At 42.9% G+C, this 18,572-nt stretch overlaps 1 protein-coding gene across 1 annotated transcript in view; it reads right to left on the bottom strand.

Annotated features, from left to right (window-relative positions):
- Positions 1–8,260, bottom strand: part of LOC115124703 (anthrax toxin receptor 2-like) — a 200,576-nt gene extending 192,316 nt beyond the window's left edge. Inside the window, exon 1 of the mRNA XM_065011349.1 lies at positions 7,798–8,260. Within this exon, the coding sequence (XP_064867421.1) occupies positions 7,798–7,949 (152 nt within the window). The 5' untranslated portion in view covers positions 7,950–8,260. The remainder of the gene's footprint in view (positions 1–7,797) is intronic.
- Positions 8,261–18,572: the final 10,312 nt, after the last annotated feature.

The raw sequence follows: 18,572 nt of genomic DNA on the forward strand, positions 1-18,572 counted from the left end.
CTACTTCCCTGGTCTACATCCCTGGACTACTTCCCTGGTCTCAACCCCTGGTCTACTTCCCTGGTCTACCTCCCTGGTCTACACCACTGGTCTACTTCCCTGGTCTACTACCTTGGTTCACTTCATCGGTTTACTTCCTGGTCTACTTTGGTTTACTTCCTGGTGTACGTACTTTGGTTTACTTCCTGGTAATGTCCTTGCTACTATGCCAATACCACCTAGTTTTTATGAAATAAACATTTTTTTGGTTAATAACTGATATGATGACTGATAGTTTTTATTATCATTGTTATCATCCAGATACATCATGTGCCAGTCCAGAGCGGGTAGACACGTTGGGAGTGTGCTTGCCACACACGCCTCAGGCCTTGGCACACCGTACCCTCTATCAGTCAAAGTGAACACAGTCAGTGTGTTCAATTTGCCCTTGATGATAACGACATCGTAGTAATTAAACTAATAATTACAATTCAATGTATGTGCAGAGAACATTAAAACATGAGAGATTCACCATTAGGGCTACCATCTTTCACACAGTTTCTCTCCTCCTCCCCCTCCCCCCAATCTCCAAGACAAGGTCAATGTTTCCATCTGGCGAAGAGTGTGTATCTGTGTGTGTGTGTGTGTGTGTGTGTGTGTGTGTGTGTGTGTGTGTGTGGGGTGTGTGTGTGTGTGTGTGTGTGTGTGGGGGGGGGGACTGAGGCTGAGGCAAAGTTCCACAGCACTTTGACAATACTGCAACTACTAACTACTCAGGATGATTAACGTTGTGAATATGTTACATTTGTAAGGTCCTTGTTACAACACCTACAATACAGTACTGACCTTCTCAAAAGCTTCGGACCTCTTGGTGTAATGGCTAAGGTGTTGGGACTGACTGAACTTTCGCTGCAACATGCGGTAGGCTCGTGACGATCTAATGTTTACTAGTAAGCCTAAGTACTGTATATACAGTGCCTTCAGGGTACTCACACCCCTTGACTTTTTGTTCTGTTACAGCCTGAATTTTAAATGGATTTCGTGTCACTGGCCCCATAATGTCAAAGTGGAATTATGTTTTTAGAAACGTTAACAAATGAATAAAAGCTGAAATGTCTTGAGTCAATAAGTACTCAAACCCTTTGTTATTGCCTAAATATGTTAAGGAGTAAAACTTTGCTTAAAAAGTCACAAAATAAGTTGCATGGAATTCAAGAACAGTACATTGTGTGTGTTATTTTGCATAAAACGGAAAGGTGAATGGGATTACCGAAATATTGTGCCTTTACAAAATATGAAGCTGTTTTCAAATAAAACACAATACCTTTTGCTCTTGTTAATTAAAGCTTTTGAATGCTTTTTGTTTTTTTCTTTCAATAATAGTGTTTAACATGATTTTTGAATGACTATCTCTTCTCCGTACCCCACACATACAATTATCTGTTAAGGTCCCTCAGTCGCGCAGGGAATTTCAAACACAAAGACCAGGGAGGTTTTCCAATGCCTCGCAAAGAAGGGCACCGATTGGTAGATGGTTAAGTAAAAATGAAAGCAGATATTGAATATCCCTTTGAGCACGGTGAAGTTATTACTAACACTTTGGATGGTGTATCAGTACAACCAGTCTCTACAAAGACACTGGTTCCTAACTCAGTTGCCGGAGAGGAATTACATTTCACCATGAGGCCAATGGTGACTTTACAACAGTTATAGAGTTGAATGGCTGTGATAGGAGAAAACTGAGGATGGATCAACAACATTGTAGTTACTACACAATACTAACCTAAATGACAGAGTGAAAAGAAGGAAGCCTGAACAGAATAATATATAATACAAACACATCACTGAGTACCACTCATTCATATTTTCAAGCATGGTGGCGGCCAATGTTCCATCTTAGAAGTGTGCGGAGTGGGCAGTATCCCCGAGACTGTGCAGAAAACGTCAACCCACGGAGAGAAGCACGAGATTGAAATTCAGTTTTTCCCTGTTAACACTATCAACGTTTCCCTTTACTGTGGCAATTGTGATCGAATATTAGGCCACTGTCAACGCAACATACCGAAAAACAAAATAAATTATGCAAGAAATGTTGTTGTAGGCAGAACGCATCGGAGTAGGATTCTATTGCATTGACACGACTCAGCCCATACTCTCCACAGACATATGCTGCATAACCAATCAGAGCTGCAGTAGGCCTATATGCAAATAGACCATTGCCATATATGGATCTGTGTCCTTCACTTTGAACTGGACTGTGTTTACAGCATGAGCGGTCGTGAGGAGATGTTCTTGTTTTGAGATCAAAGCAAGAGCTGCATGTAGCCACGTGTGCACATTTTGTTCATATCCTTTGCTTGTTAGTGAGTTATTAGCCCAGTTATTTTGTAGTCAGCAATGGGGGGGGGGGGGTGATTGCTTCTTACAAGAGGACAAAATGTCTAAATTCCTAGCCATCTTTGAAAAGCAAGTCAGCTAAAGAGCTTGTTTTTTTTGTCTTAAATGGGCAGTGTTGTATTTTGAAACAGGTTTGAATAACTTAAGTAGCCAATAGGCAGAGGGTAGCATAATTCTTCTGATTCTCTGTAGTAATGGTACGGGAATAATAATGCATTTTATTTTGTAAAGTGGTTTCTTGCATCAAACAACACAACAGTCACCTCCTTGTCTGAAGGACAGGTGGATAAACAGGTTAATGTCAAGTCAAGATTTTATCAAAAGTATCATGGAATGTATTTTTTTTTAAATTATTTTAACCTTTATTTAACTAGGAAAGTCAGTTAATAACAAATGTGTATTTACAAAGACGGCCTACCAGAAGACAAAAGGTCTCCCGCAGGGGAACGGGGGCTGGGATTAAAAATAAATATATATAATAGTCAAATCGGACAAAACACACATCACAACAAGTGAGACACCACAACACTACATAAAGAGAGACCTAAAGACAACAACATAGCAAGGCAGCAACACATGACAACACAGCATGGAGGCAACACAACATGACAACAACATGGTAGCAACACATGACAACACAGCATGGTAGCAACACAACATGACAACAACATGGTAGCAACACAACATAACAACAACATGGTAGCAACACAACATGAAACAACAGGGTAGCAACACAACATAACAACAACATGGTAGCAACACAATATGACAACAACATGGTAGCAACACAACATGGCAGCAGCACAAAACATGGTAGCACACAACATTGTGACGACCCTCCCACTCTGTCTGCCGTATTCTGTCTTTGTTCTTGTTTCCTTATTAGGATGCCGGTGGGCAGAGTTGAGAGGGTCGTCAGCTACATGGGAAACACCTGGGCCAGGTGTCTCCCAGGATAAATAGACCTCTTCCACATTCATGGAGGAGACTCTCTCCATGCAGACACCTTTGTAGATTGTGTTGTGGTTCTTGGTGGCCTTTTGTTTGTTTGTTTGCTTTGGCACCTTTCAACACCCTGCATTATCACATTCATGCATGCAAAACACTCACTTACACTACTGATTACTGATTACACACACCATTGTATATTATACTTATTTGCTTTAGTTAATAAATATATATTTTGCTACTCCTTATCTCCACGTTGTCTCCCTTTGTTACGGGCTTTGAGCCGGTTCGTGACAACATGACAACAACATGGTAGCAACACAACATGACAACAACATGGTAGCAACACAACATGACAACAACATGACAACAACATGGTAGCAACACAACATGACAACAACATGGTAGCAACACAACATGGCAGCAGCACAAAACATGGTAGCAACACAACATGGTAGCAGAATGAAACATGGTACAAACATTATTGGGCCCAGACAACAGCACAAAAGGCAAGAAGGTAAAGACAACAATACATCACGCAAAGCAGCCACAACTGTCAGTAAGAGTGTCCATGATTGAGTCTTTGAATGAAGAGATTGAGATAAAACTGTCCAGTTTGAGCGTTTGTTGCAGCTCGTTCCAGTCGCTGGCTGCAGCGGACTGAAAAGACGAGCGACCCAGAGATGTGTGTGCTTTGGGGACTTTTAACAGAATGTGACTGACAAAACGGATGTTGTATGTGGAGGATGAGACAAAACGGATGTTGAATGTGGAGGATGATGGCTGCAGGAGATATCTCAGATAGGGGGGAGTGAAGCCTAATATAGGCCTACATTTAAAACCACACATTGGCTGCTACTGTAGTCTGAATGATAGAACAGCTATTTCGCCATGTTAAAATGATATGGGAGGCATTTTCTCCATAGTTTCTGATGGTAGGCTACGCTGGTAGGCCTACATTATGATCAAGTAGCCACAGTAGCCTACTTGGCAACTGTTATACCTGTAACTTAAAGTAGGTACAGCCTCAGTGTTCACAGTAAAACTGTAACTTAGTGGGTACAGCCTCAGTGTTCACAGTAAAACTGTACCTTAAAGCGGGTACAGCCTCAGTGTTCACAGTAAAACTGTAACTTAAAGTGGGTACAGCCTCAGTGTTCACAGTAAAACTGTAACTTAAAGCAGGTACAGCCTCAGTGTTCACAGTAAAACTGTAACTTAAAGCAGGTACAGCCTCAGTGTTCACAGTAAAACTGTAACTTAAAGCAGGTACAGCCTCAGTGTTCAAAGTAAAACTGTACCTTACAGCAGTTACAGCCTCAGTGTTCACAGTAAAACTAACTTAAAGAGGGTACAGCCTCAGTGTTCACAGTAAAACTGTAACTTAAAGCTGGTACAGCCTCAGTGTTCACAGTAAAACTGTAACTTAAAGCAGGTATAGCCTCAGTGTTCACAGTAAAACTGTAACTTAAAGCGGGTACAGCCTCAGTGTTCACAGTCAAACTGTAACTTAAAGCAGGTACAGCCTCAGTGTTCACAGTCAAACTGTAACTTAAAGCAGGTACAGCCTCAGTGTTCACAGTAAAACTGTAACTTAAAGCTGGTACAGCCTCAGTGTTCACAGTAAAACTGTAACTTAAAGCAGGTACAGCCTCAGTGTTCACAGTCAAACTGTAACTTAAAGCAGGTACAGCCTCAGTGTTCACAGTAAAACTGTAACTTAAAGCTGGTACAGCCTCAGTGTTCACAGTAAAACTGTAACTTAAAGCAGGTACAGCCTCAGTGTTCACAGTAAAACTGTAACTTAAAGCAGGTACAGCCTCAGTGTTCACAGTAAAACTGTAACTTAGTGGGTACAGCCTCAGTGTTCACAATAAACACGAGCTGGAAGTTGCACAGAATTTTCACAATGTTCAAGTTTGCACTCAGCAGACCTGCAATTTGCTCAATGGCGAAAAACAATTGAGGGAACATTGGTGATGGCTGCATCATGTTATCGGTATGCTTGTCATCGACAAGGACTAGGGAGTTTTTTAGGATAAAAATAAACGGAATAGAGCTAAGCACAGGCAAAATCCTAAAGGAAAACCTGGTTCAGTCTCCTTTCCATAAGACACTGGGACACAAATCCACCCTTCAGCATGACAACCTAAAATGCAAGGTCAAATCTACACTGGAGTTGCTTACCAAGACGACATTGAATGTTCCTGAGTGGCCTGGTTACAGTTTTGACTTCAATCTACTTGAAAATCTATAGTAAGACCTGAAAATCGTTGTCTAGCAATGATCAACAACCAACTTGACAGATATTGAAGATTTTTTTAAATAATAATGAGTAAATATTGTACAAAGCTCTCAGAGGCTTACACAGAAAGACTCACAGCTGTAATCACTGACAGAGGTGACTGACTCAGGGGTGTGAATACTTGTGTAAATGTGACATTTCTGTATATACATTTTCCATAAATTTACAAAAATGTCTAAAACACATTGTTTTCACTTTGTCATTATGGGATATTGTGTGTAGATGAGTGAGGAAAAAAATATTCAATACATTTTGAAATCAGGCTGTAACACAACAAGATGTGGAATAAGTCAGAGGGTAGGAATACTTTCTGAAAGAGCTGCATTTGGGCCCAAAAAAAATCCCTTTTTAGTTTATCAATTGTTTCAACGGTAGGCTACAATCTCTACATCATCCTGTCATTTTATAATTGAGAACAGGGTGGAGTAGTTGACAGAGGGTTTGAAACTGGAGGGAGGTGCGGAGATGCAGCAGGCTTGCAGAAATACGGCATTGAGCCAAGTTGAGAGAGAGAAGAATAATGAAGTCCAAAATGTTTTTAAGTAAAAACATGTGTTGTATCAAGTCCTGTTTGCTTCCTGAGACAGTATGGTGCGCATCACCGAACTTCAACTTTTGTATAAACTTTTTTTTTCTCAACTGGAAAGAGCTCTCCTTATGTTACAAGTGGTTGCGGCAGACAAAGGATTGGGGTTAAAGTGAGGGTGAGGTTTAAGAGCACAAAAGCTTTGTCTCAGTTGCTTCATGTTATCTTTACAATGGTTCATGGTTAGCAGATGTAAACAGAACTCCCAGTAGGCCTGTGGCAGGGGTCCCCAGTAGGCCTGTGGCAGGGGTCCCCAGTAGGCCTGTGGCAGGGGTCCTCAGTTACAACAGAACTCCCAGTAGGCCTGTGGCAGGGGTCCCCAGTTACAACAGAACTCCCAGTAGGCCTGTGGCAGGGGTCCCCAGTTACAACAGAACTCCCAGTAGGCCTGTGGCAGGGGTCCCCAGTTACAACAGAACTCCCAGTAGGCCTGTGGCAGGGGTCCCCAGTTACATTCAGACTTGGTGAGATTGTTTTTTTGTACACTGCAAATTTACCGCAAGAATCCCAAACAGATGTATAATTTAGAGAAAAACAGAATCATGTCAAACCTTGAGTACATTGGGATACAATCCTACGCCTCTGTATATGAGTAGACTCGTTTCCTGATGATTTTACAATGGTCTGTGTTCAAGAACAAAAATGACAACAACCGCAAAAAAATATAATTTTGTATTTTATTTTTTCTCAGATAACTTTAGGGGGCCAAATATGTATTGGTCTGGTCTGCATGTTAACTACTATTTACACCGGCGTTCTAAACCGGGAACTAACCAATTTAACCTTTCATCTGCTGAACCGGACCAAGCATGAGTGACTTGAACCATAAGAGTAATCAATGTGACTGTGTACATTTCTAGGCTAAATGTGACATTGCTTCAATGCTGTTACATTGTAGCTACATTTGACACTGTTGTTGTTACATTGTTACATTGTAGCTACATTTGACACTGTTGTTGTTACATTGTTACATTGTAGCTACATTTGACACTGTTGTTGTTACATTGTTACATTGTAGCTACATTTGACACTGTTGTTGTTACATTGTTACATTGTAGCTACATTTGACACTGTTGTTGTTACATTGCTACATTGTAGCTACATTTGACACTGTTGTTGTTACATTGTTACATTGTAGCTACATTTGACACTGTTGTTGTTACATTGTTACATTGTAGCTACATTTGACACTGTTGTTGTTACATTGTTACATTGTAGCTACATTTGACACTGTTGTTGTTACATTGTTTGTAGCTACATTTGTAGCTTGTAGCTACATTTGACACTGTTGTTGTTACATTGTTACATTGTAGCTACATTTGACACTGTTGTTGTTACATTGCTACATTGTAGCTACATTTGACACTGTTGTTGTTACATTGTTACATTGTAGCTACATTTGACACTGTTGTTGTTACATTGTTACATTGTAGCTACATTTGACACTGTTGTTGTTACATTGTAGCTACATTTGACACTGTTGTTGTTACATTGCTACATTGTAGCTACATTGTCATTGTTTCAATCGCTGAACGTAACAGGTACTTCAGTGAAATCAATGTTGCAAATAAATTCTACTTACCTATCTAGAACAAAGTACAAGTCGTAAGCTCCGTGACAAGACGCTTCATCTGCGTGACAAGACCATGCAAACAAACTCAACAGAACTATTCCAGCTGTTGCTGCTGTTGAAGTCCAGCGGCTTTTAGCGCGACCAGGTGTTTTCTCCTTCATTGTCAAATTCAACAGTGTCCTTTGTAGCCCGCAAGGCAAATGTATCAAACTAAATCACACTTCTTCTTATTCTAGCACATAAACAGAAGAGGGTATGCTGAAAACGAGCCGCACTGCCGGAAACATGTCAAAACTTCTACAGCACAATGAAGTAGGCTCTCTGCGTTTATATCACCGACTAGTGTTTTGTTCATGTCCTCTGACGATGTACTACTCTAAACCGAAGTCTGTTTCCTGTTGAGTCAATACATTATCCCATTTCATAAAACCTCCCTGTAGGACACACAAAGCACACTCCCACTATAACGATCCTTATTGCAAGCGCGCATGCGTCCGGTCAAACCAGATGTGGTTAAGTTTAGTGGATCTATATTCACAAGCATTTGTTAGTGATGATTATACTGGATAATTATATGTGGTATATTATTTGCGACGTAAGCAGTCACTTAGGTCCCCAACCCGCGAGGGTCTCAACAAGTATCAGCAAATGTTATCTCTTGTTATGTCAGTCACTGACAGTCACTCAATTAGCCATGTCAGCTACAATTTATAGGGTTTGTAAATTAGTCTAGCCAATTATGATAGCTAAAGTTGTAGTAATCATGGCTGAATACAGACCAGGCATGCAGGGCACGTTCCCAACCTCCAGGGGGCCCCTAATGATTTTGTTAGTCACTCAGATATCATGGACACGGCATACTGCAAGTCATGGCACAATGTTCAGAATTGCCGGAATTTTGCTCTAAAACTGTTTAAAAAATGTTTCTATTGTCTTTATGTCTGCATTGTTGGGAAAGGGCCAGTCAGCATTTCACTGTTAGTCCACACCTGTTGTTTATATAGCATGTGACAAACAATATTTAATTTGATTCCACACCATGGAAAAATGGGTAGAATTGCGGGAAATGTGTCATACAATTGCTAAAAATGTATCTCCGGCCCACGGCAAAATGTGTACAATCGCAGGAAATTCATTTTTAAAATGTAAATGTTTCTCTGTGCTGTCAAAGGGGGGGGGGGTAACCGATTCTCGCTTTAGGGCCTGCAAAAGGCTAGAGCCGGCCATTACATTAAAGAACTTATTATTTCGTAAAGGCTGTTTCTTTATTTGAGGGACGAGAGACAGAGAACCACCAACGAAATATGAAACAAGTCTGATGCTCTATGAATACAATGACATCATAACAAACAAACAAAACATATCCTGCCACAACTGTCACCACAGTCAGTACAACTGTCACCACAGTCAGTACAACTGTCACCACAGTCAGTACAACTGTCACCACAGTCAGTTCAACTGTAACCAGTCACCCAACACCCCGAAATGTGTGATTGAAAATAATGTGTATTTTGAATTAAATATATAATAGTTTATATTATTAAAATAGTTTATATTATTAATTATTTTATTCAAGAAAGACACCCATGGATGTTTTTGTTATTTTTTATGTTTGGCTCTACAGACCTAATGGAATGTTGGAGTGACTACAATAGGCCTGCTAATTCATCATATGAACAGATGCATTGATCTGATTCCAAATCCAACTGGAGGATATTTCCTTTAGACTGAGACGGATTACAATAAATGTTTGGTTTTTTTTTTGGGGGGGGGGGGGGGGGGGTTTGCAGGAGGAAATGGAAAAGACTGGACACGAAAAGAGCAGGAAGACAAAGTGCAAAGACCATATGTGTGAAATACAGAGGTCTAATGCAAAGTTACCATCTCATTGGGCCTCGAGAGTTTAATAATTAGCAGATTCCACGGTGGGAAATGTTTTTTTAATTTTATTTCACCTTTATTTAACCAGGTAGGCTAGTTGAGAACACCTTTATTTAACCAGGTAGGCTAGTTGAGAACACCTTTATTTAACCAGGTAGGCTAGTTGAGAACACCTTTATTTAACCAGGTAGGCTAGTTGAGAACACCTTTATTTAACCAGGTAGACTAGTTGAGAACACCTTTATTTAACCAGGTATGCTAGTTGAGAACACCTTTATTTAACCAGGTAGGCTAGTTGAGAACACCTTTGTTTAACCAGGTAGGCTAGTTGAGAACACCTTTATTTAACCAGGTAGGCTAGTTGAGAACACCTTTGTTTAACCAGGTAGTAGAGAACAAGTTCTCATTTACAACTGCGACCTGGCCAAGATAAAGCATAGCAGTTCGACACAGACAACAACACAGAGTTACACATGGAATGAACAAAACACACAGTCAATAACACAGTAGAACAAAAAGAAAACAAAGTCTATATACAGTGAGTGAAAATAAGGTCAAATAAGGCAATAAATAGGCCATGGTGGCGAAGCAATATAGCAATTTTCATTTAATTTTACTAGGCAAGAGAGTTAAGAACAATGACGACCTAGGAACAGTGGGTTAACAGCCTGTTCAGGGGTAGAACGACAGATTTTGTACCTTGTCAGCTCGGGGATTTGAACTTGCAACCTTTTGGTTACTAGTCCAATGCTCTAACCACTGGGCTACCTTGCCGCCCCAATTAAACACTGGAATGGTAGAAATAGGTCAAGCTTTATTTATTTTTTAAACTTGCTAAATAGAGATTTTTGTTTGTCAGTACGGATAATCGTTTGTCTCTAAATTAACTAACATATTCCTCTTAACTGTAAATGTTTTTGTATGATTCTTTTTGAAGAATATAATTACTTACATTTGCTTCCATCCTAGTATTTTTGTCAGCCATCTTTGCTAAAGCAACTCTCCAGCCATGGGTTGCAGTTCTTCATTGGAGTTTTGGGAACCACTCGATTGGATTGGTCATCGCCCCACATTCGCCAATGGTGATTTACCTAACAATTCAGGAATGCCTGAACTTTTTATCCGCCTCCCAAGTCACGTTCACATCGCCCCAATGGTTCACGCCCACTTCGCTTTTCATCGCTGTCCTTTGTGACGGGAGAGTCGAGTGTGGCTAGTCAGCAACGACAGCAGCATGTCTAGTTAAAACTTGTAAAAGAAAGTGATGTTTGTTTCAATGGGCCGAAGGGAGAATTAACTCGTAGTATTGGTCACTATCTGGGCGTTACTGTGGAATGACAGTTAGCTACAGAAGGACAAGCTGCTGGTAAAGACCAGTACAACGGTGTTGTATGGAGATGGTCGCCAACCTGAGTTGCTTCCCACCGAGTATCAGCTGCTTCCCACCGAGTATCAGTCGCTTCCCACCGAGCAGCAGTTGCTTCCCACCGAGTATCAGTCGCTTCCCACAGAGTATCAGTCGCTTCCCATCGAGCAGCAGTTGCTTCCCACCGAGTATCAGTTGCTTCCCACCGAGTATCAGTTGCTTCCCACCGAGCAGCAGTTGCTTCCCACCGAGTATCTGTTGCTTCCCACCGAGCAGCAGTATCACGCGGTAGCTAACGTGGCCAATTTGTTCCATCCCACTTAAATTTATTTAGAGTTAGAGAAGGATAGCAGCCTCCTACACAAGAAATAACTTTGAATATTGGTAGTAACCATCTGGATGTCATGTGACAGCTACTGCTCAGCGGGGTGGGCTGTACGCCGGCAACACAACAACACAGGAATCCCGCTTTGCCGACTGCTGTCCTGCAGTAAAGAGAGGGAAGTAGCTGCTGTCCTGCAGTAAAGAGAGGGAAGTAGCTGTTGTCCTGCAGTAAAGAGAGGGAAGTAGCTGCTGTCCTGCGGTAAAGAGAGGGAAGTAGCTGCTGTCAAGCAGTAAAGCAAGGGAAGTAGCTGCTGTCCAGCAGTAAAGAGAGGGAAGTAGCTGCTGTCCTGCAGTAAAGCGAGGGAAGTAGCTGCTGTCCTGCAGTAAAGAGAGGGACGTAGCTGCTGTCCTACAGTAAAGAGAGGGACGTAGCTGCTGTCCTGCAGTAAATAAAGGGAAGTAGCTGCTGTCCTACAGTAAAGAGAGGGAAGTAGCTGCTGTCCTGCAGTAAATAAAGGGAAGTAGCTGCTGTCCTACAGTAAAGAGAGGGACGTAGCTGCTGTCCTACAGTAAAGAGAGGGACGTAGCTGCTGTCCTGCAGTAAAGAGAGGGAAGTAGCTGCTGTCCTGCAGTACAGAGAGGGAAGTAGCTGCTGTCCTACAGTAAAGAGAGGGAAGTAGCTGCTGTCCTACAGTAAAGAGAGGGAAGTAGCTGCTGTCCTGCAGTAAAGAGAGGGAGGTGGCTGCTGTCCTACAGTAAAGAGAGGGAAGTAGCTGCTGTCCTGCAGTAAAGAGAGGGAAGTAGCTGCTGTCCTACAGTAAAGAGAGGGAAGTAGCTGCTGTCCTGCAGTAAAGAGAGGGAAGTAGCTAGATAGCATAGCCAAGGAAACGGTTCAAGCGCATTTATTGTAGTGATTTTCACAGAAAATGTCCAACAATTTGTTCCGATAAAAGAAAAATGGGAATGATTCTAAACACTCTCTCAAGTTTCAAATTCTCTCTGTAGTTTCTAGCCACAAGTATAAACTAGCTAGCTGGGAAGGGCTCTTTTATCGATTCTCGCTGCACGTCATATGTCATCAATTTGGGCACCGGGCGTGTCCGTATAGCCCCTCCCCTCTGTACCCTAAGGATTGGAGAGTTGTTTAAGCAAAGATGGCTGACAAAAAATACCAGGATGTAAGCAAATGTAAGTAAGTATAACTTAACGGTTACTGTAAGTATAACTTAACGGTTACTGTAAGTATAACTTAACGGTTAACGGTTACTGTAAGTATAACTTAACGGTTACTGTAAGTATAACTTAACGGTTACTGTAAGTATAACTTAACTTTTACTGTATTTTTCTTTGAAACCAGGAAATTACAGTAAAAGATTGACTTGTGCCAGCCCGCTTAATTTCTATTCAGTTCGACCGGCCATAAGTTTCCTTGCAATAACTGTGCATAAAAGCTGCCGTATGCTTCCCAGTCAAAACAGTTTGCGATTATATTCTGACAACATTTAGAGAAGATTTTGTTGGTTTTGGTGTTTGGTGTTCAGCAGGTTTTTTCTTTTTCCTGTCGTTCGAGTGCATTAGATTTTATCGTGAGGCAAGTCTACACCCCTTCGTCGGCGAATTGTCAAGAATAGATATTCTTCAATTTAACTGTTTGTGGGCATTCAACAACAGACGACTAGTTTCCATGCACAGTTTTTCACTTGAGAAATAACGGACCAAACATCTTAGTCAGACTAGACCTACTCTGCAAAAAAACGTTGTCACACCTACTCCTGCTCCTTCCCTCCGGGCGCTCGACATCGCTGGTCAACCAACCACCGGTCCTGGCAACCATCATTGAGCACACCTGGCAACCCACATTCTGCAGACCTGGCAACCCACATTCAGCAGACCTGGCAACCCACATTGAGCACACCTGGCAACCATCATTCAGCACACCTGGCAACTATTATTGAGTACACCTGGCAACCATCATTCAGCACACCTGGCAACCATCATTCAGCACACCTGGCAAATATCATTGAGTACACCTGGCAACCATCATTCTGCACACCTAGCAACCCACATTCAGCACACCTGGCAACCCACATTCAGCACACCTGGCAATCCATATTCAGCACACCTGGCAACCCACATTCTGCACACCTGGCAACTCACATTCAGCACACCTGGCAACCCACATTGAGCAAACCTGGCAACCCACATTCAGCACACCTGGCAACCCACATTGAGCAGACCTGGCAACCCACATTCAGCTCACCTGGCCACCTAAATTGAGGACACCTGGCAACCCACATTGAGCACACCTGGCAACACACATTCAGCGCACCTGGCAATCCACATTGAGCAAACCTGGCAACCCACATTGATCAAACCTGGCAACCCAAATTGAGCCGACCTGGCAACCCACATTCAGCACACTTGGCAACCTACAATGAGCAGACCTGGCAACCCACATTCAGCACACCTGGCAACCTACATTGAGCAGACCTGGCAACCCACGTTACGTTCAGGACACCTGGCAACCTACATTGAGCAGACCTGCTCCCCATCGTTAAGCATCGTTTTGGTGACGTTCAGTACGCTGCTCCTGTTTTGTAGTATCTTCTTGATTATTATTATTAAACTCACCTTCTGCACCTGCTTCCTGACTCCCTGCGTATACAGGGGGGGGGGCTTATCTTAGATTGATTCTGACTATTTTGAGGAAGTGTTACTGTATGCTGATGCTACAGAGTCTCAAGAGGGACAAACAGTAATTTTGCTGCTTTTTTTTTCTAGTTTTCTAGTAATGTATTTTTAAGGGAGTAAAGCAAGGCAACAAAGTTCTGCTAGAGTTCTGATAGGAGCAATGGTGCGTGTTTACCGTCCCTGTCTCTGACCCAGCCCTGAACCGTCCCTGTCCCTGACCCGTCCCTGACCCGTCCCTGTCCCTGACCCGTCCCTGTCCCTGAACTGTCCCTGTCCCTGACCCGTCCCTGTCCCTGACCCAGCCCTTTCCCTGACCCGTGCCTGACCCGTCCCTGACCCGTCCCTGTCCCTAACCCATCCCTGTCCCTGACCCGTCCCTGTCCCTGAACTGTCCCTGTCCCTGACCCGTCCCTGACCCGTTCCTGACCCGTTCCTGTCCCTGACCCGTCCCTGTCCCTAACCCATCCCTGTCCCTGACCCGTCCCTGTCCCTGAACTGTCCCTGTCCCTGACCCGTCCCTGACCTGTCCCTGTCCCTGACCCGTCCCTGTCCCTGAACTGTCCCTGTCCCTAACCCATCCCTGTCCCTGACCCGTCCCTGTCCCTGAACTGTCCCTGTCCCTGACCCGTCCCTGACCCGTCCCTGTCCCTAACCAATCCCTGTCCCTGACCCGTCCCTGACCCATCCCTGTCCCTGACCCGTCCCTGACCCGTCCCTGACCCATCCCTGTCCCTGACCCGTCCCTGACCCGTCCCTGTCCCTAACCCATCCCTGTCCCTGACCCGTCCCTGTCCCTGACCCGTCCCTGTCCCTGAACTGTCCCTGTCCCTAACCCATCCCTGTCCCTGACCCGTCCCTGTCCCTGAACTGTCCCTGTCCCTGACCCGTCCCTGTCCCTGAACTGTCCCTGTCCCTGACCCGTCCATGTCCCGGCATCTTGGTCCGATCCTTACTCCTCGAAGAGGAGGAAATCTGCCGTGACACCTATCTGTACCTGGTACCAGGAATACATTTGTAAGATGTCATTTCTTGGCGTTTCCATGACAGCGTTTCCATGACAGCGAGGTGAATTCCATGCCTTCAGGTGTGTCTTCCGTCCACTCACCTAGCCTGATCCCAGATCTGATTGTACTGGTTTATGACAAGGACCATAAATTGGCAAACAATTGTGGAACCAGACTCGTGCTCAGCTGCTGCTCCTATTTGATTAAGGCCAATCTCACATACTGTAGTTTGGAATGAGACACCAATTACCGTAAGCAGATTAGGAACCACAAACATTTGGGATTTTCCCACGTCCCCCTCCCCCCAATGTATCCGAAGGGCTCATTAAAGTAAGCATTTCATCGTTAGTCTACTACACCTGTTGTTTACGAGTAAAATTAGATTGAATGATTTGATGTCAATACTGGTAGTGGCGTGTCAATCAAGAACGCTTAAGAGTCTAGCCAGTGGAAAGCGTCGCTCCGTTGCATTTCTGACAGCCAGACTGAAATGGAAAGGAAAGACATGAACCATCTAGTCTTTACTTGAACAGACCACCACAGAGCACAACGGTTCATAACTATTCATGTAAATCAGTCAAATGTTCCTTTTTTTGTTTTGCCACCAAACACCACAACAACAACCCGGGTAAAATTACCATAAACGTAGGCCTACCCAATCAAATCTGACTATTTTGGATAAACAGCAATTGCAAAAGTATAATTATCTGGTGAATCAAAGTTTAATTACATTTTAATTCACGAGTGGGTAAGATGTTAATTCTTCTGCATGCTTCTTGGGTTCCGTACATGGTCTACGTCATCGCACGGTACATTTTCAATGGCGAGGCATCGAAAAACAACAAGGTACGAGTACCGAACAGCACCCTGTTCCCTACGTAGTGCACTACTTTTGACCAGGGCCAATAGGGTTCTGATGCACTATGTAGGGAATAGGGTGCCATTTGGGATTCAAGTAAAAAAAAACAAGGATGTATTGTCACATTTAAATGATCTTTGATTACAGTGATGTATTAGAATGAAAACCCATTGGCTCGAGAGAAGAAGAAGAAGAAGAAGAAGAAGAAGAAGAAGAAGAGGAAGAAGAAGGAGAAGAAGAAGAAGAAGAAGAAGAAGAAGAAAGTTGTACTCCGGCGATTTGTCACAAACTTTATAAATAAATAATAATTAATAAATTAAATTCTTAATCGAAGGTGACAGTTAAAAACAAAACAAAATAAATGTTTTTTTTAAACCCACTGAGGTGTTGTAAAGTCAAACGAAAAGAGATGCCATGACGAACCCTAATTAACGATTATTGCATCACAAAATACCAACAACTAAAACGAGAAAAGGAAGAGAAGACAATTATCAAAGAAGGAAACAGACCAAATAATTAACAACCATGTCTGTGTCTCACAGCATCATTTAAATACTAAATAAACGTAGCATCAAGCCTAATCAATCTATTCACACAGAGGATATGGGGATGTCTTGATTATGTCTTGATTATTAATGACTGGCCACGACTGAGGCTGCATTACGTAGCTAAAGGGACTGTGTCTGCATTACGTATCTAACATGACTGTGTCTGCATTACGTATCTATAGGGACTGAAACTCAACTCTCTGAAGTGACTCACAGGATATGGTAAAATTGCAGTAACAGAAACAAATCCACTATTAGCCAACATTATTAGCCAACATATATTAGGGCTATATGGGATTATCCAAGAGGATATCTACTCAAGGCATACATTATTAGCCAACATGTATTAGGGCTATATGGGATTATCCAAGAGGATATCTACTCAAGGCATACATTATTAGCCAACATGTATTAGGGCTATATGGGATTATCCAAGAAGATATCTCCTCGAGGCATACATTATTAGCCAACATGTATTAGGGCTATATGGGATTATCCAAGAGGATATCTCTAGTGGTGTGGGGGCTGTGCTTTGGCAAAGTGGGTGGGGTTATATCCTTCCTGTTTGGCCCTGTCCGGGGGTGTCCTCGGATGGGGCCACAGTGTCTCCTGACCCCTCCTGTCTCAGCCTCCAGTATTTATGCTGCAGTAGTTTATGTGTCGGGGGGCTGAGGTCAGTTTGTTATATCTGGAGTACTTCTCCTGTCCTATTCGGTGTCCTGTGTGAATCTAAGTGTGCGTTCTCTAATTCTCTCCTTCTCTCTTTCTTTCTCTCTCTCGGAGGACCTGAGCCCTAGGACCATGCCCCAGAACTACCTGACATGATGACTCCTTGCTGTCCCCAGTCCACCTGGCCATGCTGCTGCTCCAGTTTCAACTTCCACCTGACTGTGCTGCTGCTCCAGTTTCAACTGTTCTGCCTTATTATTATTCGACCATGCTGGTCATTTATGAACATTTGAACATCTTGGCCATGTTCTGTTATAATCTCCACCCGGCACAGCCAGAAGAGGACTGGCCACCCCACATAGCCTGGTTCCTCTCTAGGTTTCTTCCTAGGTTTTGGCCTTTCTAGGGAGTTTTTCCTAGCCACCGTGCTTCTACACCTGCATTGCTTGCTGTTTGGGGTTTTAGGCTGGGTTTCTGTACAGCACTTTGAGATATCAGCTGATGTACGAAGGGCTATATAAATACATTAGATTTTGATTTAATTTTTAATTTTTTTATATCTACTCGAGGCATACATTATTAGCCAACATTATTAGGGCTATATGGGATTATCCAAGAGGATATCTACTCAAGGCATACATTATTAGCCAACATGTATTAGGGCTATATGGGATTATCCAAGAGGATATCTACTCAAGGCATACATTATTAGCCAACATTATTAGGGCTATATGGGATTATCCAAGAGGATATCTACTCGAGGCATACATTATTAGCCAACATGTATTAGGGCTATATGGGATTATCCAAGAGGATATCTACTCAAGGCATACATTATTAGCCAACATGTATTAGGGCTATATGGGATTATCCAAGAGGATATCTACTCAAGGCATACATTATTAGCCAACATGTATTAGGGCTATATGGGATTATCCAAGAGGATATCTACTCGAGGCATACATTATTAGCCAACATGTATTAGGGCTATATGGGATTATCCAAGAGGATATCTACTCAAGGCATACATTGGTCAATAGATTGTATTTAACATTTCTTATAGGAATTGATGTGTGATTTCTTTAAAACGGCGTAGATTGTCATTTCATTCTCAACATCTCAAGGAAAACTCCGAAAAAGAGGGAAACGAGGCGGTGTTCTGGTCAGACTCCGAAAAAGGGCACATCGCGCACCACTCCCCAGCATTCTTCTTGCCAATGTCCAGTCTCTTGACAACAAGGTTGACGAAATCCGAGCAAGGGTAGCATTCCAGAGGGACATCAGAGACTGCAACGTTCTCTGCTTCACAGAAACATGGCTTACTGGGAAGACGCTATCCGAGGCGGTGCAGCCAACGGGTTTCTCCACGCATCGCGCGGACAGAAACAAACATCTTTCTGGTAAGAAGAGTGGCGGGGGCGTATGCCTCATGACTAACGAGA

Source organism: Oncorhynchus nerka, linkage group LG27 (assembly GCF_034236695.1).
Source record: "Oncorhynchus nerka isolate Pitt River linkage group LG27, Oner_Uvic_2.0, whole genome shotgun sequence".
NCBI lineage: Eukaryota > Metazoa > Chordata > Actinopteri > Salmoniformes > Salmonidae > Oncorhynchus > Oncorhynchus nerka.